The following is a 22,169-nucleotide window of genomic DNA, read 5'->3' as shown; positions in this document are numbered from 1 at the left end:
GCGCCCCCCACGGGCGGAGCGGGGGCGCTGTCCCGCCCGCCGCCCGCGGCTCCGAGCCCGTGGCTGGCGCGCCCTAGCGCTCCGGGCTCTCGTCGCCGCGGGGGCCGAACGCCCGGGGCCGGAACCCGAGGGTCCGAACGTTCGAGGCTGGGACTCCGCGGATCGGAGCGCCGCTGGTTCGCACCCTCCCTAGCCAGCCTCGCCAGAGCCGCGGGCACCTCCGAGTTCCGAGCACTGTACGCTAAGGGCCGCGGACGCGGGAACCGAGGGGTGGGCTCAGCCCGGGCCTGCGGGGTTCCAGCGCACCGCCTGCAGCCTCGACCCACAGATCCCCGCGCTGCGCCCTCGGGGGGTACACCGCAGGGCTAGGTTCTGGGCCGTGTTGAGCAGCACTAGGACCGCAGTGTCTCCCCCCCTCCCATAGTAAAAGCTTGGCATTTTCTTGCCGCCAGACACTGGGAAGATGACACATATTTCTTTGTCAGAGAAGATAAGATAAAAGACAGTTTCAACAGTGCCTGGGGCTGGTTAGCGGGAGCATAATTAAGGGGGGCCTTGAGGCGCTGGCACCGAGCCCCCCCTTTCTGCGAAGGCCATCTTTTACCCTAGAAGAAGCACCAGTTCTTAAGAAATGCATCTGTAGCCGGGCGCTCCTGCTGCAGACCACTCAGCGGTATTTATGTGCACCCCCCACCCCCAATTCAGGGCCTCGGACGGCTGAGCCTCATTTAACCAGACTGTGGGGGAGATCTCACGGCCACGTCCGGAGCCCTTGGTTCTGCGGCTCAAGGACCGGGCGCTTGGGTTGTGGGTTTTCCATTCCAGATAGGAGAGGGTTAACGGGAGACTCACACTGCAGCCTATAAACCTCCCTTCAGACTGAGTCACAGGCACTTTGCAGCCTTAGAGGGGCCTCGTCTAAAAAACCCCAGGGTTCTGAGCTTTGTTCTCTGCCTGCCTGTCCCCCATCCTTCCTTCCTTTCTCCAAGCTCTCCTCACCTTTCCTCACCTAGGTCTTCAAAGCCCTCAGCTCAGCTGTGGGGCAAACGGATCTACAGGCATACTTAGACCCAGCTCCAGCCCCACCTCCCCCAAGAAGCCCTTCCTGATTGATCTGGCCCCCAGCATCCCTTTCCTCTCCCTGCTTTGGAGACACAGGAGAGGCAGGTCCTGGGATGAACAATGGTGAACCCAAGCAGAGTCCCTCCCCTCAAGCTCCTCTCACCTCTCTGACCCAGGTAGTTGTATTATTGTGAAAAGTGCAAAGGTTGGAGGCAGGGTGGCACAGAAGACCGAACTCAGCCTTGGAGGTCAGACTTCCTCCAGGAGCCCCGAAGAATGAGGTAGTTGGGCCTGCCCAGGGCGAAGAAGATCCTGGATCCCTGGCCAAAGGGACAGAATAAAATAAAGGTCAGGGATCAAGCAATTCCACTCCTAGGTATCTACCCAAGGGAAATGAAAGCCTTTGTCCAAACAAAAACACAAATGTTCACTGCAGTATGGTTCAGAATAGCCAAAAAGTGGGGACAAGGCAAATGCCCATTAAGCAATGAATGGATAAGCCAAATGTGGTCTATCCACACCGTGAAGTATTATTCAGCCATAGAAAGGTGTGGCGCGCATACAATCTGGACGAACTTTGAAACCGTGGTGCTAAGTAAGAGGAGACAGTCACAAAAGACCACATATCGTGTGATTCCATTTCCATGAAATGTCCACACTAGACAAGTCCACAGATACGGAAGGCAGCTTAGTGGCTGTCCAGGCCCAGGAGGAGAGATTGGGAAGTGTTTGCTATTTATGCGGGGTTTGGGCACCTGGGTGCCTCAGTCAGTTACGCATCTGCCTTCCGCTCAAGTCAAGATGCCAGGGTCCAAGGGCTGAGTCCCACATTGGGCTCCCTGCTCAGCGGGGAGTCTGCTTCTCCCTCTGCCCTCCCCCCTGCTCGTGTTCTCTCTCTCTCTCTCTCTCTCTCTCTCTCTCGCAAAAATAAATAAAATCTTTTAAAAAAAATGTGGGAGGGGCGTCTGGGTGGCACAGCGGTTAAGCGGTCAAGCGTCTGCCTTGGGCTCAGGGCGTGATCCCGGCATTCTGGGATCGAGCCCCACATCAGGCTCCTCCGCTATAAGCCTGCTTCTTCCTCTCCCACTCCCCCTGGTTGTGTTCCCTCTCTTGCTGGCTGTCTCTATCTCTGTCGAATAAATAAATAAAATCTTTAAAAAAAAATTAAAAAAATAAAAAAAATGTGGGGTTTCTTGGGAGATGATTAAAAACGTTCTGAAATTAGATGATAGTGATGGTTACACAACTGTAGGCATGTTCACACCATTGACTTGTATACATTAAAGCGGTGAATGCTGTCTAAAACAAGGTCAGGGGTCAGGAGAGGCAGAGGTCAATTGATGAAGGCCAAGTGTCCATCACATGTTGATTCTACGCTCCATCCTTGATCCACACACAATGCAAGGCTGTTACAACAAAAGGTTGAAGGGAGTCTTTCCTCGCTCTGCTAGAATTCTGTCTGCAAAAGCAGAAGGCCTTGATTTCCTGAAATAGGTCTATATTGTGTGTGTGTGTGTGTGTGTGTGTGTGTGTGTGTGTGTGTAAAACACCTGCCGTCTGGGTGTTTATGTCCACCGCCTAGGCTGTCTGGACAGACAGATCAGAATAACTAGGGCTGCCTGTACACGTCAGTGTGCTTGTGAATTAAAGCCACTCTGAAAGAGACTGTGTGGCAAGCCCTGGCTGGGGGGGGACCCACTTATTTATGCTGCATCCCAAGTCACCCCAAACCTTATTCTCTCTCAAGGCTCGGGGGGGTCACCTGGGCTCAGCTGGGGTGGTTCTTGCTTAGGATTTCTCAAAGAGCTGCAGTCAGACCATGGAGTTATCTAGAAGGCATGTGTCTGGCTGTTGATGCTGGCTGTCAGCTAAGAGCTCAGCTGGAGTTGGCCACTGGAACCCCTGTCCATGACCGTTCATGTGGCCATGGCTTCCTCGGAACATGGCAGCTGGTTTCCAAGAGTGAGCAGCGTCCTAGAGAACCAGGGGAAGCCTTGTTATCTTTTACAGAAGCTTAGCCTTGGAAGTCACATGATGTCACTGCTGCCGTAGTTACCAGCTCACTCTACAGACCGGCCTCTCAGTGACAGGACTATCCCTGTCACATTGTAGGGAGAGCAGGTGGGATGGGAGATAAACTGGTCATCTTCGGAGAACACCGTCTGCCACAGGGAGTTGACACAGAGACACAGGCATGAGGGAGACGTCCCCTCAAGAATCTCATGGCTGACTCCAGGGCCAGATTTCAGGCCCGGAGTCGTGACTCTGGGTTTGAATCCCGGCCACTCCAGGTATTGCCTGGGCGAGACCACTCAGGCCTCTGGGCCTCAGTCTCCTCCTCGGTGAGATGGAAGGATAGATTTAGTATTTGCTTCTTGGGATGCTTGTGGGAATTCAGTGAGACCCTCCTGTGGCTAGAACAGTACCAAGCGCGCCCAGACACAGGACTATCTTTAAGTTCCGGAGCTGCGGTCGCTGTGATGCAGGGAGGCTCCCTTCTAGGCTCAGGATGCCCAGCGCCCCCTGCCCTTCCGGTCAGCCCCAACCTTGTGCTGAAATACGGGGTGGGGACCACAGGGGCAGCCCAGGAAACTGCACGCTTCTGTCCGAGGCACTCAACCTGGGGACCCCAGTTGGCCTTTGTTCTCTAGTGAAAGTTCCTTCTCTGTCACCTCCTCCCCAGGGTAAAAGTCCCTTTCTGGGCAGTCAGAGCAGGGCTGGAGTTGGTGTGGGATGAGCAACAAGGTACGGTTTCCAAAGGCCAGGGAGGACTCCTGTTCTGGAGGCTGGGAGAGACACGCAGTAGGGATGGGGTGCTTCACCAGGGTGGCCGCCGGGGCAGGAGGAAGGCCAGCTGTCCCCAGAACTTCCTGAGACCAGCCCTGGGAGGACCTTTACCAAAGCAGCCACGCAAGGTCTTTTCCAGGAAGCTTGGGGATGTGTCCAGAGGGCGTGTCCAGCTCCAGCGGGGGTGCGGCCACCGCCCTCGGCCTGGCCTTGGCCCTGGCCCTGCAGGGGGGTTGGGGGCAGAAGCAGGGCTGGGTAGAATGCACAGCCCTCCAGACTTGGTGCGGGGCTCTCTCTCTGAAGAACACACAGACCTGCAGACCAGTTAAATCCCCAGCCAGGACCTCCTCCACGTCCTTCTCGTTCCACGATTGGAATCGAGGCTCCCGGAATACTGGCTGCGTGACCTTGGCAAGTCTCGTTCGTCTCTGGGCCTCTGTTTTCTCCTTTGTCAAATGGGAGTAGATCGTGGCTGAGATGATGGCTATGGGTCTAGAGGAGATGGTAGAAGCCCTACGGAACGATCACCAGGCAGGGCAGGTGACAGAGGGTTCAAAACCCTCCCCAAGGGAGAATTAACCAGCAGGTCACCTTCGCAGCGCTGGTGAAAGTGGGTCCTAGAGCCTTGTTTCAGTTTGCTCATCCCCTCACTGTACAGATGAGAAAACTGGGTCTTCCCCTGTGGGACTGAGTCACAAAACGTGAACGTGGTTAAGAGCGTTCATCTCAAGGAAAAAAACCTTTTTTTCTTTCTCTTTTTTTTTGGGGGGGGGGTAACTCTAGGAGACCCTGGATGTTAATTAACTTACTGTGGTCATTTCACCATATGTGCGAGTCAAGTCCTCAGCCTGTGCACTTGAACTCATACAGGGCCGTCTGTTGTGTGCATCTCACTGAAACTAGAGAGAAAAGTGAGCGAAAATACAAAGTCACGAAACACAGGCTTGCTTCCTGGTGTGACCCCTTACAAGCTATGTGCCTTTGGACAAGTCAGGAAAAATGTCTGGGTCTCAGTGTCCTCCTCTGGAAAGAGAGGGTCACCGCATTGCCTGGGTTTTTTTTTTTTTTAATACTCAGTTTTTTAAAAAGGCANTACTCAGTTTTTTTTTTTTTTTTAAAGATTTTATTCATTTATGTGACAGAGATAGACAGCCAGCGAGAGAGGGAACACAGCAAGGGAGTGGGAAGAGGAAGAAGCAGGCTCCCAGCGGAGGAGCCTGATGTGGGACTCGATCCCGAAACTCCGGGATCACGCCCTGAGCTGAAGGCAGACGCTTAACGACTGCGCTACCCAGGCGCCCCTAAATACTCAGTTTTTTAAAAAGGCATTTCAAAAAGCTCCCCAGGTGATTCTAACCTGTAGTCAGGGGTGAGCCCCGCTCACAGGTGGACAGGCAGCCTCTCGAAGCTAAGCGTGGTCCAGCAGGATAGACGTCACTTGGGGGCTTCTTAGAAATGCAGACTCCTAGGCCCTGCCCCACCCCTGCTGAACCCACATCTGCATGTTAACTAGATGCCCAGAGGATTCCACGCACGGGACATTTCCGTAACTGCGATTTTAGAGTTCAAGAAGTATCGGCCTGGGCAGTGGATTTCAGATGGGTGTGTTTGTGGACAAGACGGAAGGGGCAATCTGGGAGGATCTGAGGCCTGTGAGGACAAGAAGAAAGGTCGATATTCAATCTGTAAAACCATGGGACAGAGGCCAAGTGACAAAGTAGAATGAGCTTCTCCCAGCTTTGCAGACAGACAGGACTCTTACTGGCCCAACCACATTCCTGGGGAGAAGACTCTCGTCCAGAGCCTGGGAGCACCATTTTCTTTACACTGAGCACCTGGCCACAGCCTGACTTTTCCTTGAATTGCGTTGGTTTCATGTAGGTACTTAAACAGCTTACTGTTCAGAGGAAGGGGGCGGGGAGACTGGACCTCATCCATGTTGTTGGGGAGAAACACAGTCCAGGCCTCCCAGCAAGCAGGTGGCAGAAGAGGGAGATGAATAAAATAAGCAAGGTGGGTGGGCCCGGCCAGCTCTGCAGCTCTGCGGTGCTGAAGAAACTGGTTATCTCAGGGCAGCTGCTGGAAGTTCCTTGGGCTTTAGACCTTGGGCAGAGCGGAAGGGGAAAGAAGAAAAGTAAGACGAATCAACAGCAAATGGAGAGTGTCCCTGAGCTCGAAGCTCTCCCGGTGTGCATTTCACCTGGCCTAGAGCTTCTGCTTGGTGCTCTGTTCCTTCCTCCGCCATGATGTCCCTGGGCAAGTCATCTTTGGCTCGCAGGGACTCACACTTCAGTGTTGGGGAAAGAGAGAAGACAGCACAGGGCCCCCTGGGTAGAAAGGTGCACCCCGAGGGCCCACGGTCACCTCGGCGACCTGGGAAGGCGAGACAGAATCCGGGGCTCGAGTTTTCCAGGCACACTTGTTAGAACCTCTGCCTGCCCCTCCCCTCCCCCACAACCAGGGAGATGGCACCATTCCGTGCCAGGTGTGCCCTGACCTGAGCCCGATAAGAGTGTCCTGCGGGGTGTGGGTGCTTGGCACTTGGCCGGAGGACTTTCTCCTCGTGCTTGCCGGGGGACCGGGGACAACGTGGAGGGCGGCAAAGGTCAGTGCTGAGCCATCCAGGTAAGCCACCAGCATGCAGGACATCCCAGACTCATAAGCCAGATGGGAACAGCTCCTAGCATCACCTCTTAACCTCATTCTGGGTCCAATGGCCGAGGAAGGCATCTCAGGAATCACCAGTGGGCCAACCTGCCCTCTAGTGGTGCTAGGCTGTAACTGCACCCCGCCTGCCTGCCTTTCACAATGGGGTGGGGCTCTGGAGGAAAGCTTCTCCAGCGATCCACTTGTTCAGCCCACAGGCAGGTGACAGGGAGTGGGTGCTGTTCTCCTGTCATTTCAAGCATCTCATCACCTCATATGATATTCAACTCTAACAGGGGACGGGAACTCGCATGTAACCGGTACCTCTGCTTACTGGAGACTTTATACACCATGCTTCCTGGACACCTCCGAAGGTTCTGGGGGTCAGGGGTGTTACTAACTTATGTCCAGAGATAGTTTCTGTCTTCAAAGACCAGGAGCAAGGAGTCAAGTCACAGTCCACTCCATGCCCACCTGACTTTCCAAGCCAGGTTTTTTACATACCACCCACCAGTGGCCCCCTCCAGGTCAGGAGATTTCCAGGCTTCACAAGGACTAGGCATGCAGCAAAAGGGAGGGGAGACACGTTGGGGAGTGCTGGGGACTGTGGCAAATAGAGATGCGTGCCATATCTAAAGGGCACGGTCAAACGACTCCACGGTTTCCTCTTGAGTGGGAGTGTGGGGACTAAAACCTAACGAAAGCTGAAAATCTGCATTTTCATGTAAAAGCTCTCACTTTTAAATATTGACGATTGATTCAGAAAAGAGTTTAAATATCATGTAAGTCAAACAAAGAATGCTTCTAACACTTTGAGCTTCTAAATACCCTCATGGTGCCCCTGACTCTGGAGTGGGGAGGCAACGTGCCCACGAGCCCGCAATCGAACAGAGACAGGGTCTGGACTTGACCCCGTGTCTCCTGACTCCCAGGCCAGTGTTCCTCTCAGTTCACCTCTCTGCGGTCTGTCCTGCTCTCCAGGCCCTGGGGCAGGGGGTGAACCACTCCTGACCTTGGTGAGTCAGCAGGACACATCAGACTCAGAGTAGAGGCTGGAACACCATCCACATTTATTGGTCGCATTGGCTTCAAGTGTGGCAGGGCCATCCTTGGGCCTTTTTGGAAATAACAAGAACATTAGGTAGCATGTGAAGCCCCTGGGAGCTCACCCGGATCCTGCTGAGGTAGTGTCTACACCCGGTGGCCTTGCCTGATTATCTTGGTAGTGCCTACCTCCACACCCTTAGACCTGGCTTCTTCCGTGACATAGGTCAGACTGGGCCTGTCCATTCCCAACCACCATACCTAGATCTGGGCCCAGAGTCTTTGCAAGCCAGGGCTTAAGAAGAGGAAGTCATCTCATTTACAGATGGGAAAACCGAGGCTTGAGGCAAGATGGGACTCATCCAAAAGCCTCGTGGCTGAGTCCCTGGCTTGGCCCTCAGGCCACTGGGCTAGTCAGTGCTTGGACACTCTCCCCTTCCCATTTCTGGGTGGAGAACATTCCTTGGCTTAGCTGCTCTGAAAATGCAATATATAAATACATACTTGGCTTTACAAAGTAATAAATTAGATTTTATAACTAGCCTGAGGGTCTCTGGCCAGTCACATGTCCTATGATATGAGCATCTGTCACATGTCATATGTGAGCCGCAGATCATGTGTCCTGCCACGATGCGGTGCCAGGACCCATGTCACTGATCCACAGGTCATGCGGCAAGGTCCACAAAACGTCACGTAGAATTCTGCCATGTGTGACCTTCTGTGTCACACATCACATCATGACCCTTTTGTCATGTGACATGTGCCTGACTGGCCATGCATGCCACATGCAATACGGGGTGGTCTTTTGGCCATACGACGCTCCTGGTCCCTTCCTGAAGATGACAGCAAGACAAATACGCCCCTCCCTCCTGGGGCAGCACGCAGGGGCGCCCAGCCGAGGCTCTTTTCCTGAGCCCTCCTGGTGAGTGGAAGTTGGCTTCACTTGGCTGAATTCGAAGGATCTCGAGGGGGACCATCAACTACCCCGAGGGGGCTGCGGCTGCTTGTCAAAGAAAGCGAAGTCCAGCCTGGGCTCCTGGCTCTGCAGATGCTGGGCCACGTCAGGGGAGATGGGATTGTTCCAGAGGCTGCCGGGCACACAGACAGGCACTCAGCTCTAGGAGCGGCTTGCTTATCCTCTTCTCTCCGTCCCCTGTCCTATCGATGGATGGGGTGACCCACGCCCAAGAGGGGGAAGAGCCATGCCCAGAGGTACCTGGCAGAGGCAGGTTAGACCAGCACGGCTACCCTAGGGCGATGGTGCCCTCCACACCCACCTCCTGACTGCTGCCACTCAGCCTCCATCCCTAGGAGCTTGTGACCCCAGCCAGGACCACGCTCACATGACGCATTTGTGCAAATAAGGAAAAAGCTCCCCTTCTTCATGACGCTTTACTGCCATCATTTAAATTGTCATGAAATATTGATTTCTATTGAACAAGCCACTTCCTACTATTTACTAGAAATCCAACATATCTACTGTATAAATGATGTCCTGTAGAGGCAATGCCCTTGTGCAGTGCACAACCTATATGGCTGCTTCTGGTGGTTCTGATAAGACCATTTTAAGGGCTTAGTATGTGGCAGGCATTGGGCTCGGTGCTTTATATAATCGTTTAGTCCTCACAGCAACTTTCTGAGGTAGATACTATCGTTGAGCCCATTTTACAGATGAGGAAATTGAGGTCAAGAGAGGTTGAGTTACTAAGTTTCATAATTGGCAAATGGCAGATCTGGGATTTGATTCAGGTCTGCTTGCTGCCAAATTCTGGGTGGAGAGATCCAAGTCTCTCTGATAATCCCCAAGCCAGGTCTTGCCTCCTCCTACAGAGAGTCCCCTTACACTGTAGAGTTGGTGTGGCCTCCCACCCATCATCATCCCTGCCCCCGTGAGCCCTTTTTACCGAATGACTTGGATGCCAGACCCTTGTGCCAGTCCTTCGACCAGGAGCCAGGCTCCACAAGCTGTGATCCGGTTCTTCTCCAGGCTTCCCAATAGATAGCAGAGAAAGGGGAAAGAGAAATGGTATGAGTGTGGGAGATGGGCTCCCCTATATCCCCTGCCCCAAGGCTGAGACGCTTATAGAACCCAACAGACAACAGTTCAGCAGGAAGGCTGAAGGCTGGAACCCAGGGAGAGCTAAGGTTGGCCGCGGCTTGGACCAGAATGAGCAACTCAGTGACGACTCTCTGGCAGGCAGGGGCCTGACCCAGAGGCCTCTTGGCTTTTTTGCCCAAGGATGGAGGTTCCCCTTCGCGTCCTCCCCCGGTACTTGTTTCCCAGGATCGGCCCCTCATACTCCATTTTCTTCAGCCGGCCCATCTGCGGCAGGACCTGGGCCAGCTCGGCAGCCGCCTCGTCCCCGAGCAGATTCCAGGACAGCCTGCAGGGGTGGGGGCTGAGGTTAGCGGCAGAACAGTGAGGTCAAGGGGTAGAGACAAGCTTGCAGGTGGAGAGGGCTGGGGGCCAACGACAGAGGCTGCCACGCAGGAGCAAGAAAGGCCACTTGATGGGGTGCTTGTGTGCCCTCCCCAAAGACTTTTCAGCGTGGAGGTGGTCCCTTCCTGCCCCCAACCCCAGATGAGCTGGTCATCCCTCAATAACCAGACAGCTTGAGAGCTGGCTGTCCAGAGAATTCAGAGAACGTGGTCTGCAGCAACAATGTCCTGATCCAAACTTCTACCACGCATGTGCCTACATCACGTTTGCCCTGGCTATGCACCCCAGTTTTCTTTAAAGCAGTCCTCCCCCCCGCTTTTTTTTTTAACTTAAAAAAATTAATCTTAGGAAATACTTGTCACTACTATCAATGGGGAAACCTGCATTGACAACCCTAAATAGAAGGCAGTTATAAGGATAAATACAGGGCAGACAACAGTATTAACTTCTCGCTGGAACCTCCATCCTTCCAAAGGTGCTGAGCCTGTAGCCTGCCCCCTGCTGGTCACGAAGGGAGAATCAGGAAGAAAAACCAAAGCGGAAAAAATTCAAGCACTTCTGGCATGGTCATATTTCAAGACCGTGGCAATTAGGCTGCACTGGCTAATTTCTAATTTATCTTGGGCATGGAATAATTATCTGCTCCATGGTCATATACAATATTTCTTTTTTTATCAAATAAACAAATAAGGAGAATCACCAGTGTTAGGTGTTAAAGATGCCTTAGGATGGATCTGAGGCTTTCTCTTTGGTGTCATGTAATGAGAAGGATTAAAACCTTTAAGATGGACAAACCTTAAGACACTCTTAATCACAGGAAACACGCTGAGGGCTGCTGGAGGGGAGGGGGTGGGGGAGGGGTAACTGGGTGACGGGCATGACGGAGGGCACGTGATGTAATGAGCACTGGGTGTTACACAAAACTGATCAATCACAAGCCCGTACCTATGAAACCAATAATACATTATATGTTAATTAACTGAATTTAAATAAAACATGTTTTAAAAAAACACTTTAAGATGCAAACCTAATAATATCCTCTTAGAATGCCCTGCGTCCTGTACCCTAGGAAAGAGCATTTTCTTCCATCGTGTGGTCAGGGTCCCAGGCTCGTCCCGGCAGTGTGGTTCGTCCCTGTGGCTGCCCAAAGTCAGAGCGCCTCTGACTGCCAAGAGGGAGGTGGGCACGGCCAGCGGGCAGGTGGGGGGCATGCTGGTTTCAGCCATGCTTCACCACGAGCAGGTGGTTTATAAATTGCAGCTCCATAAACCAGATGAGCTGATCTATCCAGCCGCCTTACAAGGGAAGGTCAGGGGCAAAGAGCTTCCAGAGACCGGCTAGTCTACCTCCCCGCCTCCCTTCTGCTACGCCGCAGGTGGGGCAACAGGCAGGAGACGCCGAATGGATTTGCCCAACATCGCTCACGGCCAAAATATTAAAACTTCCTCAAGAGGAGGTTTAAGTGAGAATGACCTTCCCCATTTACAGATGGGGGACCGGTTGGGGAGGAAGGCGACCAGCTTCAGGCTGGACAGCAGTGGGCAGCCGGGCTGAGCCCCTAGACGCCTGTTTCTCCCAGCTCAGGCCCCTTCCAAGCACTCACAGGATTTCTTCCAGGGCCGGGCAGAGCACCAGGCTGGCAGCAAGGGGCTTGGCAGCGTGGTTGTCAATCTCACACGAAACCAGGCTGGGGACGAACAGGAGGATGGGATGAAGGGTGTGAGTCAGGGCCATGTCCAGCCAGCCCACCTCTGCCCCCCATGCAGTCAGAGCAGGAGGGAGAGGAGGCGGGGGCTGGGGGGGGGCAGGGTGGGACACTTAGGAAGCTGCCCCTTTTTGCCCCAGGCTCCCTGATACCTGAGGCCTCGGTCCCTTCAAAGACCTTCCCAGGTGCCAGAAGGGATGCCCCCCACCCCACCCCCAGTTCCCCTGGTTGTCAAGAGAGGCTACTTACTCTATCTGTCTGAGCAGCGGGAGCCCCTGATGGAAATGTGGGACCCCTATGGCCAGACTGTTCTCTGCCAAGCTGTAGGGCAGGGAGACCCCTGTGAGAGGAGCCCCCAGACCCTTCGTGGCTGCCCCTCTGCCAGGTCCGTGGCCCCTACTCACCTGATCTCTTCCACATATGGGCATCCATCCAGGGCCTGGCTCAGGATCAGCGCCCCCTCTAGACTCAGACCGCTAGATGGCAGGCTGGGGAAAGGGGAGCGGGTGAGGGGAGCCTGGGGGACCGGGTATGCGGATTGGGGGCCTTCCCAGAGCCCCCGCACCCAGCACTGTGTCAGGCCTCACGATCAGACCATCTGGGTAACCGCCACCCCAAACCCCCACCCCATCCACACAGGACCCAGGGGGGTGGGTATTAGGGGCCCTGGCTTTGGGAGCGAGACCCTAAATTCAAGGCCTGGTTCTTTCACGTGTAAGTAAAGTAAGCTCTCCATACATCTCGTGGCTTTGGTTCCCTTGCCGGAAAATGCAGCAAGCAGCAATCCCGGCCTGGGGCTGCTGTGGGGCTTCGGGGAGACGTGGGCACAGCTGGTGCTTTCCTCCCGCCCAGCCCTTTGCTGACACTGCCTTACTCCCCTCAGAGACGGGCTCAGGGACACGCTGAGCAGAGACCATTGTTAACTTCTTTTGCAGATAAAGAAACAGACGCAGAAGGGGTAGCGGCTTGGCCGCGGCCCAGAAGGGGCTGATGGCAACCCAGGACGAGGCTGGGTCTCCTGACCGCCCTGCCCCAGCCTCTAGAAGCAGGGGAGGAGTGGGCAGGGTGGGGGCAGGCAGCCCTAGGATGTACCACGGTTTGACCTAAGGCCGGGCAGCTCGGTCAGTGGGGGCCTTGATCCCCCAGTGTTCCAGGGAACCCCTCCCAGCGAGCCCCGCAGAAGCCGCCGACAGACGGACACTCACTGCAGGACCTTCAGGTGGTGGGGCAGTCTCTGGGCCAGCCTCAGGACGGTGTCATTCCCCAGGACATTGTAGCCAAGCCTGGAAGACGAGGGGGGTGAGGCTGAGCACCGGGCAGCCGGCTCCAGACCCCTGCACGGCCCTGGGCCCCCTGGGAAACACAAAGGCCGGGAGGGCTGTGGGGACACGAAGGGCAGAGGGCAGCCCTCAGGGCACACACTCACATCAGCTCCTCCAAGTGCTTGCAAAGGGCGAGAGACTCTGCCAACCGCAATCCTCCAGCCGGGCCGATGCCATTCCCTGAGAGGCTGAGGGCAGGGTGGACATTAGACCCTTGGACGCCCAGGTCCCCCCACCCCACTGCACCTGCTAGGGCCCCAAGGGACCACACCCCCGCCACACACCTTCTCCGCCTGACGGGGCAGACAGGACCAGAGAGGAGAAGGGCCTCGGCTGGCTGAAGGGCAAGTTGGCAGGGCCTGCAGGTAACCCAGCCCCACCACTTGGGACATTGAGGTTGGGGAAGGAATGTCAGCTTGATCTGGGGCCACTGTCTCCCCTGAATTTCGTGTGGCTCCTGGGGGCCCCCGTCAGTAGGACTGACCACTCACTCTATCTTCCTGAGCTCGGTCAGCTCTGAGAGGACGGCAGCTAAGTGCTGGGCACCGATGTCTCTGATCTGGCTGTGGCTCAAACTTGGGGAGAGAATAGGAGAAGTGGAGCCATCCACCTGCCACCCATGTCATTTTGTCCACGTCCCCCTCCCAGAACAGAAGATGATGCTGGAATCTGGAGAGAGGCCCCAGCTCACATGGAGCAAGTCCCCTCACCCTGTGTTAGGTGAGGACTTGAAACTCTTGTCCTCTGTTTAGGATGTTCTCCCCGATGACTGACCTCAATCCCTCTTGCTGCAATCCACACTCTCACATCCTATCTTGGGGTCTCCCGACGGTCTAGGCCTGGGGTCACTCAGTGGGAAGTGGGTGACAGTGACGGGACTAAGCTGGGCAGAGCACACGCAGTCAAGGAGCCCCTTGCTTTTGTCACCAGACCCTGCCCAAGCTGGGTTGGGGGAGGGGTAGGCGACTCCCCCGAGCCCCTTGAAGCTGCTGGCAGCTCTGAGAGCTTTGAAAAGCTTGTGGCAGCCGACATCACCAATACCGTTCCTGCTCAGACTGGAGGAGCAGAGGCCCTGGTCAGGAGCGGAGGCCTAGGACTTTGCAGGTGCTGTGCTAAGAACGCTACAGTTTGCAAAGCTATTACACACCCAGGAACCCATATGCCAATCACTAAACTTCAGGGATTGGGGAGGGGGACAGGCAAGATGGGAATGACTGTACCCAGAGTCCAGATGAGAAAACTGAGCCCAGGGAGGAGCCATGACTAGCCAAGGACCGCTTGTGACTCCCAGGCAAAGTGGAAATGCAAGCCCAGAGCTTCCCCCTCCCCCTCCCCAGGAGCTGTGGCCACATTTTTTGGCCTGGCCAGGCTTTGCCTCTGCCTGTGTGTCAGGGAGCACCGGGCCACCCTGGCTGAATGCCAGTTCACGTGGGCTCCGCAATCCAGGCAAGTCTTTTCTTCACAGCACAGGTGTTCTCATCGATACAAACGCTGGGCTTTTCCATAAAGCCAATTTACTGTCTTTTCTGTACCCTGATCTTACCCTGCCTCCGCAAGTAGTGAAAAACAAAATCCAACAAACCAGCAGAGGCCAACTGTCTCAGCCCTGGGTTGATGATATGAAGGTTGTTTTGTTTTCTTTCATTTCACAAATTAAACTTTAGGGAAGTGCCTTTCTAAAAATTAATTTTGGATGAAATGACCTAGTCCCATCTGCTGGGCTTCCTAGAACTCTCTGACGTTGTCTGTTGTGTACTCTTCGTGCCCGGCATGGGGGCGGGGACTTGGGGAGACACAAAGCATCTTTGGGGTGTGGCCTGGGTTTATCTATAGTCACCGCATTTTACATTTTGCAAAATCCCAAGAAAAGAATGTGCTGTATCTGTTAATCAAGGTGGCCAGGGGTCCACGGGGAGAATGTCAAGGTCACCACATCGGAGTCTAGACCCTCATTACTGGTCTGCGGCCCCCAGGATCGGTATTACTTGGGAGCTTGTTAGAAATGCGGCATCTGGGCAACCCAGGCACGTAGAATCAGACACGGGAACAAGCACACAGGGGAATGTGTGCACATTAAGGGCTGTTCCAGGACCCGGGGCCAACCCCTTCCAGTCACTTCTGCAGCGGGAGGGAGCTGGTGGCACCGGAAGGCAAGAGCAGTGGGCGCCGACCTGGGAGGGCAGCAACGTCCCCAGGACGGGAACCACGGAGGGTCCTCAGGGAAGGGCCCCTAGTGCTTCCCTGGGCGGTGGTCCCCACAGAGCTGGGCTGCGCGTCCTCCCACTCATTCCCACGGGGTCGCTTGGCCACTCACCGGAGGCTCTGCAGCAGGGTCATGTGGCCCAGTCCTTGAGTGAGCGCGGCCAGTGCGGCACCACCCAGCGGGAGATGGCTGAGGCTGGAGGAGAGGAGGCCAGAGGAGGCCTTGGCATCACTGGGGTGCATCACAGGTGCACAGCGAGGCCCCACCCAGTCTTGAGGCCTCGGCACTCAGCGATCCCCAGGGACCTCCAAGACAGCCACTTACACCCACACGGAGTAGCCACACTGCACAAAACCAAACCGCACGAGACACCCAAAGGCCGTCTCTCTGCACAAGCGAAGGCCACCCGGGCAGCCGGTCTGTGTTCCGAATCACACTCGACCTGGACTGCGGGCCAGGCGTCCCATCGAGCACAGAGCAAGCTACACTCGAGGCCGAGCCCTGGGCTCGGGGCTGTCCTGAGAGGTGGAACCTCTTGTCGCCATTTTGCAGATGAGGTTTAGAGGCTCAGAGCGTGACTGCAGAGCTTGTGCAAGGCCACACAGAAAGCAGAGGCGACGGGAACAGAACCCAAGGCTGTAGACTCCCATGCCTGGACCCCAACCACACGTTACCCATGGGATCACGCTCCTTCAGGCCCTCAGCCTGGGCAGGAGAGGGAAATGATGATGATGATGATGATGATGATGATAATAATAATAATATAATAATGGCAGCAGCAGCCAGTACTGGCAGAGTGTGAACTCTGTGCCAGGCTCTGTTCTAAGGACCTCATATGTATTATCTCATTTAATCCTTGCCACAACCTTAAAAGGTGGGTACAGCTATTACCCCCAAAGTTAAGATGGGGAGAAAAGCACAGAGAAGTAACTTGCCTGGCTCACACATTCAGAGGTGTCCTGGTCTGCCTAGAATCAAGGGGGGAGTCCAGGATGTGGGACTCTCAGCCCTGGGGAAACTGGGACACGGGGTCACTCTACTAAGAGCTGAACCCAGGTGGCGTGGCTCTTAACCAGGGGCCATGCCCCTGACCATTTAATGGCCACAGATGGAGAGCTGGAAGAGGTCAGCTGGAGAACTCAAGGAGAGCTGCCTGGCAGCGGGGAGACACTCGGAAAGGACAGCTCTGGAACAGGCAGAGGCGACCAGGCAGTGGGGAGCCATCTGTCCCCTCTCTTCATTATACCCCCTTAATAGTTGGGGTGGCCGAGGAATGAGAGGTAAGGGGTGGAACTTGTTGCCTAGGAAACCAGAAAAGGGTCACACATCTGTCCTGTTCTCTGCAGTACCTCCAGCCCCAGGCCCTGGCCCAGGTGCCCAGTAAACACCTGTCAAATGCGTGCATGGGCCAATCAATGATCTCATTGGGCCTCCAACCCTCCCCCTCCCCCCAGCAACAAAAGCTTTCAGAAGGAAGGGAGACTGAGCAAAGGTGAAGGCACACGGGAGTGGGGGCAGGCAAAGAAATAGCTTGGGAGAAAGACATGTGGGTCCTCGGGTCAGAGGTCCCTCTGACACCATCCATGCCCCGGTCCCTAGGACAAGCAGAAAGGGACCAAGTGGGAGAATGTCACTGTTAACGGGCATAAAGTCAGAAGGCTACTCATTCACAGCAGTTTCCCCGGGGGGTGTCATTGCCGGAGGCTTTCGTGTCCTTTGTTACGTATTTCTGCAATTACGGAATTTTTATAACTAGGGTGTATTTCTGGTCATCAGAGACACTTAGAGATTAAAAGCAGAAGACACCATGTAAAAGGCTATATCTAGATGCTGTTATATCTGGGTGCGGAGGTCCTGTCCTTCACGCTGCTTCTGCTCTTGCTGGAACCTGGTGATTCCATTATAGATGAGAGTAAGGAAATGACTGTAAGCAAATAGCAGTGGGCAGCTGTGGGTCTTACCTGCCCACAGTTTGTTTCCCCTCCTTCTGACAATAGCACCCTGAAACACCACCGGCCCTCCAAGACCAGATAGCTGGGTGGGCATGTGACCCAGATCTGGCCACTCAGAAGACGGTGTGCTTAGACCCACAGTGCTTGGCCTAGGGGCGGGCATGTGACCTGAGCTAGTCCAGTGAGAATCATCTAGAGCCTTGTCTTATAACTACAGACAGAAAGATGGTCCCTTTCCACGAGAATGGTAGAAAGGAACCCTGCCGCCGCCGGGAAAGCCTGCCTGAGAATGAAGTTGCGATGGGGGTGGGGACAGGGCGGAGAGAGAGAACAAATACAGAACCCCTGGATACAGCCATGCATGAAGTTAGCTGCCTTATAATTTTCTGTGGCACGAGCCAGTTAATGTCTGGCTTGGGTCAGTGTATTTTATTTCCGGGGATCAAGCATTTTGACAGCACTCAGAGTTAGCTAAGGGAGTCAAAGGGAGGGCGATTGGATCGCTGTATCGATTCTGTATCCATCCAGGGATGTCACAGTTTGTGTTCACAAGAGATGCAAAGGTCCCTAGACCTGCTCCCAGCGACGCCCCCACCCCCTTTCACCACCACCACTTACTTGAGCCTCTTCAGCCGGCACATCCCCTCCAGGACCCCCATCAACACTTTGGTGTCCTCCTCGCCGAACCGATTGTTGGACAAGCTGGAGGGGACCAAGTACAAGGTGAGTGTTGGACAAGGCTGCCCGGCTCCTGAAGCTGAGCTGTCTCACTAGCCCCGTGGCTCTTAGTGCTCTCAGGAGGGCAGCGTGGGGTCTGCAGATCCTGGACCACCCTCTTTGTCCAGGCCCCGCTGGGGCACTGCTGGCTCCAAGGGCTGGGATCTGGGGTCTCTGACGAGGGGGTATGGCCATCTCAGCTGACCCAGCTGAGAAAGGATGCCCTGGCTGAGGGTTGCAAAAGAGGAAGCCAGGGACAGGGGACGCACGGACACAAGGACACAAGGACACAAGGACACACACACACACACACACACACACACACACACACACGTGCAGTGATCCCTTCGGCCCCATAGCCCTCTCTGTACCCTGACGCCCACAGTCACCTCGGCAGAGAAGGGTAACGACCCCCATTTTACATTTTACGTGAGCCAGTCTAAGCCCAGACGGCACGGTTATCTGTCCTGGGTCACTCTGAGCGACTGATAAGTTGGGACCAAAAAGACAATGCTCAGCTTTCCCAGGCCACACCCAGGGCTGCTAGGCTTCAGCAGGGAGCCCAGTGAGAGGCTGAAGTCCCACCACCGACTATATCAAAGGCCCAGCTGTCCTCTCCACCCCTGCCCTCGCTGGGCCATCCCTTCCCGGATCCCCCCACCCGCCACCTCTGCGACTCACTCCAGCTCCTCCAGGTGGTGGCAGTGGCTCAGACCAGACATCACGTGGGCCAGGCCCTTGGAGCTCACACAGCTGGAGGTCAGCCTGGTGGGGGTCAAAGGGCAGCAGGTCAGATCCGGGCTCTGGGGCTCTGGGTCTCGGGAGCTCCGAATGCTGGTAGCAGAGGCCAAGGAGGAGGGGTGGGGCAGGGGGAAGGGGCCCTCCTTCCCTTTACAAATCTCCCCCACAGTGGAATCATTAAGTTTAGATACAGCTTGGACTAGTTGAGTATTTTCCTAAACCATATTTGGGTAGCAACATCGCCATCTATGCCTGGGCGGGCACCACCGTAAGTCTAGCTAGCTACCGGGCTTTTACCGCGAGCTCTGCATCTTTATTTAAACCACAAAAATGAGTAGCAGGTATTAGACAGGTGTTAAAGGTACACTGGCACCAACAGGACACCTTCTCCTTGATGCAATCACTTGGATTAAAGAGAATTAAAAGTGAGAAGAGCTCCATTTTGCAACCGTCATACTGCCATTTGATTCAGGCAAGAATTATCAATGGAGGCTGAAATTAGTAGATGAAAATGCGAGGAAGGACAGGATATCTACAGCGTCTTCAAGTGTCCCTGCAAGATACGGATTAATGAGAAACGGGGAAACAGTAGCTTTGCAGGGGGAAAAAGGCCAGCAGACACCCCCACCTTCACTGGGTGATCACAGTTCTTATCACCAGTCAGGGGACAAAGAGACAACGTGTGTCTCCCGGGGAGAACACGGTATCACCTCTGTGAGATTTCTGCCCCACGTGCAGAGCCTAAATCTCAACGTGAGAAACACTGAAGCTAAACTGAAGGACATCTGACAAAACCGCTGCGATGTAAATGTCATGACAATATCATGCCAGACAAAGAGGGGCCAAGGGCTGTTGCAAACTGTAGACAAAAGGCAAATGACAAGTGGTTTTTTTAACCAATGTTAAATTTCCAGCATTTTATAAGTTTACTGGATTATGGAAGGGAGTGTTCTCGTTCTTAGGAAATTCACTGAAATAATAAGGGGTGAAGGGGCATGTTTCTGCAACTACTTTCAAATGGCTCAGAAAAAGAGGGAGAGAGGAGAACAGAAGGGAGGGGTGAGGAAGGGAGAAAGAGCAAATGCGAAAAAATATAGACAAGGGGTGAATTTGGGAAAATGGTATATGGAACCACTCCTAGGTCTTCTGTTCATTTGTAGTTATTTCAAATAATAAAGGAAAAAAAGAAAAAGAAAAAGAGAAAGCGCTGAGGAGGAAATCACTCTTACTATGTGGCCATGTGGATGACCACATGCCTTGCCATGATTTCCGGGACCGCAAGTGGTCCCAGTCCCTGGGATGGGGACACAGAGTTCCGCTGAGCCTGGGTTGGGGAGGGCAGGAAGTGTGGGGGCAGAGCAGGGGGCAGTGAACATCTCGTCTGCATACCTGAAAGTCTTCAGCTCAGAGAGGGACTGCAGGAGGCTTTGCAGAAGCAGGGAGCTGGTGTCGCAGAGGTTCACCTGGGACAAGCTGAAAAGGCCCAAGCATATTCCAGAGGATTTCGGGTTGGATGCACCTCAGAGATCATCCAGCACACAGAGATGGGGAGCCCAAGAGCTCCCGGTGGGGGCACCTATGCCACCCTGGGAATCTCCCCCCACTGGCCAAGTGCGATTCTCTCCTGCTTAGGGAAGCAAGAAGGCCAGAGAAAGTAATGCTTCCCCGGGCTCTGCTCATTCCCATCCCGGCCTGGCCAGCCTCTCCCACGTGGCCTGGCATGGGCACTGGGGGGGTGACCAGAGAACTCCGGGCTCTAGATGGTGTTTCAGGGGTCTGACCTGAGCTGCCGCAGCCTGGCACATGTCTCCATCAGCCGCCAGACAAGAAGGTTGTGGTGGGTCCCAAGGTCACAGTGAGCCAACCTGGAGGTAGATAGGGAGGCAGGAGTTTCTGAACACCTGGGTCACCATTGGGGACTTACCTTTTAGGGATAAATAAATGCTAATGAAATAAAATCCCACAATTTTTTATTCTATTATGGGAAGTGCTATGAAGGAGAAGTCCAGACGGGGCAGCTGGTATGGCTGTGCATGTTGTTCACTGCACAAGGGGACCCAGCCAAGGAGGTGAGCTGGGGCTGAGATCCAGCTGTGGTCTGTTCCCCAGAATGTACACATGCAGGGCTGCATTCACTCAAAAGGGGTGACATTTTAATTTCCAAAATGTGCTGTATGGATTAGGGGTGCTGTGAACCTAGGCATCTATAAGAGTGGATCATGGGAGAACATGACTACATCTGGGGGTTCAGAGGGGCTTTCCTGAGGTGGTGGCATTTAAGCTGAGACTTGAAGGATAACGGGGGGTTAGCCAGGTAAAGGAGGAAGAGGGTAGGCAAGGAGAGAAAATTCTGGTCCAGGAACAGCCTGTGCAAAAGCTCTGAGGTCAAATGGAGCAAGGTGGTGTTGGGGGAACTGAAAGGTGGTGGGGATGACTGGAGCTGAGACTGAGGTCTGGGGTAGAGTTGGGCAGGTTGGGCCAGACCTTTGGCCATGTAGACACTCTGGACATCAAAGGACTCTGAGCAAGGCACAAGAACTATTGATCAGGGGGCGCCTGGGTGGCACAGCGGTTAAGCGTCTGCCTTCGGCTCAGGGCGTGATCCCGGCGTTATGGGATCGAGCCCCACATCAGGCTCCTCCGCTATGAGCCTGCTTCTCCCTCTCCTACTCCCCCTGCTTGTGTTCCCTCTCTCGCTGGCTGTCTCTATCTCTGTCGAATAAATAAATAAAAATCTTTAAAAGAAAAAAAGAACTATTGATCAGAAGCAGAGGTTACCCCTCTTCCCACTCCATCTCCAGCGACCCCCCTGGGGGCCCAGGTACTAGGTCCCACCTGAGGGCCACAGCCTCTGGGTTCTCCTGATGGGGAAACTCCAACTGGAGACAGAGCTGCTGCTGGGTCTCGGAAATGCTGAGGAGAGAAGGGGTGGCCAGTGTGAGGTCCAAAGCCGCTTTCCCATGTAGGCTGAGCTCTGCCTGGGGCTGCCGGTCTACTGACTCCGAGCTCCCAGGCCAAGCAGGGATCTGGCCATAGGTCAGTGGGACTCCAAAGCCTTTGCTCCATGTCATTCTGTCACCTCTAGTCATAGAGCCACGATATGTGCTTACTGTAATCCAGGGGCCGCTTCAGGCAACCAGAGTGGACTCCCAGCTGTGTCCACCTGGGATCCACCAGCTCTTTGTCTTAATTCTGAGGCTGCCTTCCTCTCTCTGGCACTGTAGCTTGATTACTGCACAGGTCCCAACAAATATGTGTAGCCCCTGCCATCACGGGGATCTAGAGAATTTGCTAGTGACATAGCTATTACCACACAGGGCAAGAGACTGATGTCTAGGTGAGCGATGGTCCCAAAAGTCATGAAAAGATGAAGAATTCTGAGGGGCCTCCTCCCTCAACTCACCTTATTTCGGTGACGTTGCCTGATGCCTGGGTGCAGACTTCTAGCAGGGTGAGCACCCCGGCTTTGCCTACCCACGGCTCCTCCACCCTGTCGCGGAAGGAGAAGGAGATGAAAATCCCCCAGGGTGGGCTGGGGAGGGGTGGGGGG

At 54.6% G+C, this 22,169-nt stretch overlaps 2 protein-coding genes across 16 annotated transcripts in view; both read right to left on the bottom strand.

Annotated features, from left to right (window-relative positions):
• The window catches only part of CPNE2 (copine 2), a 49,069-nt gene extending 47,121 nt beyond the window's left edge, over nt 1-1,948 (bottom strand). Inside the window, exon 1 of the mRNA XM_002912257.4 lies at nt 1,226-1,948. The gene's annotated coding sequence lies outside the window, so the exon portion shown is untranslated. The remainder of the gene's footprint in view (nt 1-1,225) is intronic.
• A 5,593-nt stretch (nt 1,949-7,541) lies between these two features.
• Nucleotides 7,542-22,169, bottom strand: part of NLRC5 (NLR family CARD domain containing 5) — an 85,724-nt gene continuing 71,096 nt past the window's right edge. For 10 of the 15 annotated variants that reach the window (XM_034639287.1, XM_034639289.1, XM_034639286.1 and 7 more), the window contains 16 exons: nt 22,023-22,109; nt 21,455-21,532; nt 20,401-20,484; nt 20,009-20,092; nt 18,560-18,643; nt 17,780-17,863; nt 15,321-15,404; nt 13,498-13,581; nt 13,111-13,194; nt 12,890-12,967; nt 12,089-12,172; nt 11,934-12,005; nt 11,583-11,666; nt 9,840-9,923; nt 9,444-9,527; nt 7,542-8,627 (listed from right to left, as the gene is read on the bottom strand). In XM_034639287.1, the coding sequence (XP_034495178.1) occupies nt 8,516-8,627; nt 9,444-9,527; nt 9,840-9,923; nt 11,583-11,666; nt 11,934-12,005; nt 12,089-12,172; nt 12,890-12,967; nt 13,111-13,194; nt 13,498-13,581; nt 15,321-15,404; nt 17,780-17,863; nt 18,560-18,643; nt 20,009-20,092; nt 20,401-20,484; nt 21,455-21,532; nt 22,023-22,109 (1,351 nt within the window). In that variant the 3' untranslated portion in view covers nt 7,542-8,515. Of the gene's footprint in view, nt 8,628-9,443; nt 9,528-9,839; nt 9,924-11,582; nt 11,667-11,933; nt 12,006-12,088; nt 12,173-12,889; nt 12,968-13,110; nt 13,195-13,490; nt 13,585-13,980; nt 14,062-15,320; nt 15,405-17,779; nt 17,864-18,559; nt 18,644-20,008; nt 20,093-20,400; nt 20,485-21,454; nt 21,533-22,022; nt 22,110-22,169 lie in introns of those variants that run through there. The other 5 variants (XM_034639300.1, XM_034639293.1, XM_034639296.1 and 2 more) reach the window with 5 other exon arrangements.

This window comes from Ailuropoda melanoleuca, chromosome 12, assembly GCF_002007445.2.
Source record: "Ailuropoda melanoleuca isolate Jingjing chromosome 12, ASM200744v2, whole genome shotgun sequence".
Lineage (NCBI taxonomy): Eukaryota > Metazoa > Chordata > Mammalia > Carnivora > Ursidae > Ailuropoda > Ailuropoda melanoleuca.
The sequence above is the reverse complement of the archived record's forward strand: the minus strand, read 5'-3'. Positions and strand labels throughout refer to the sequence as shown.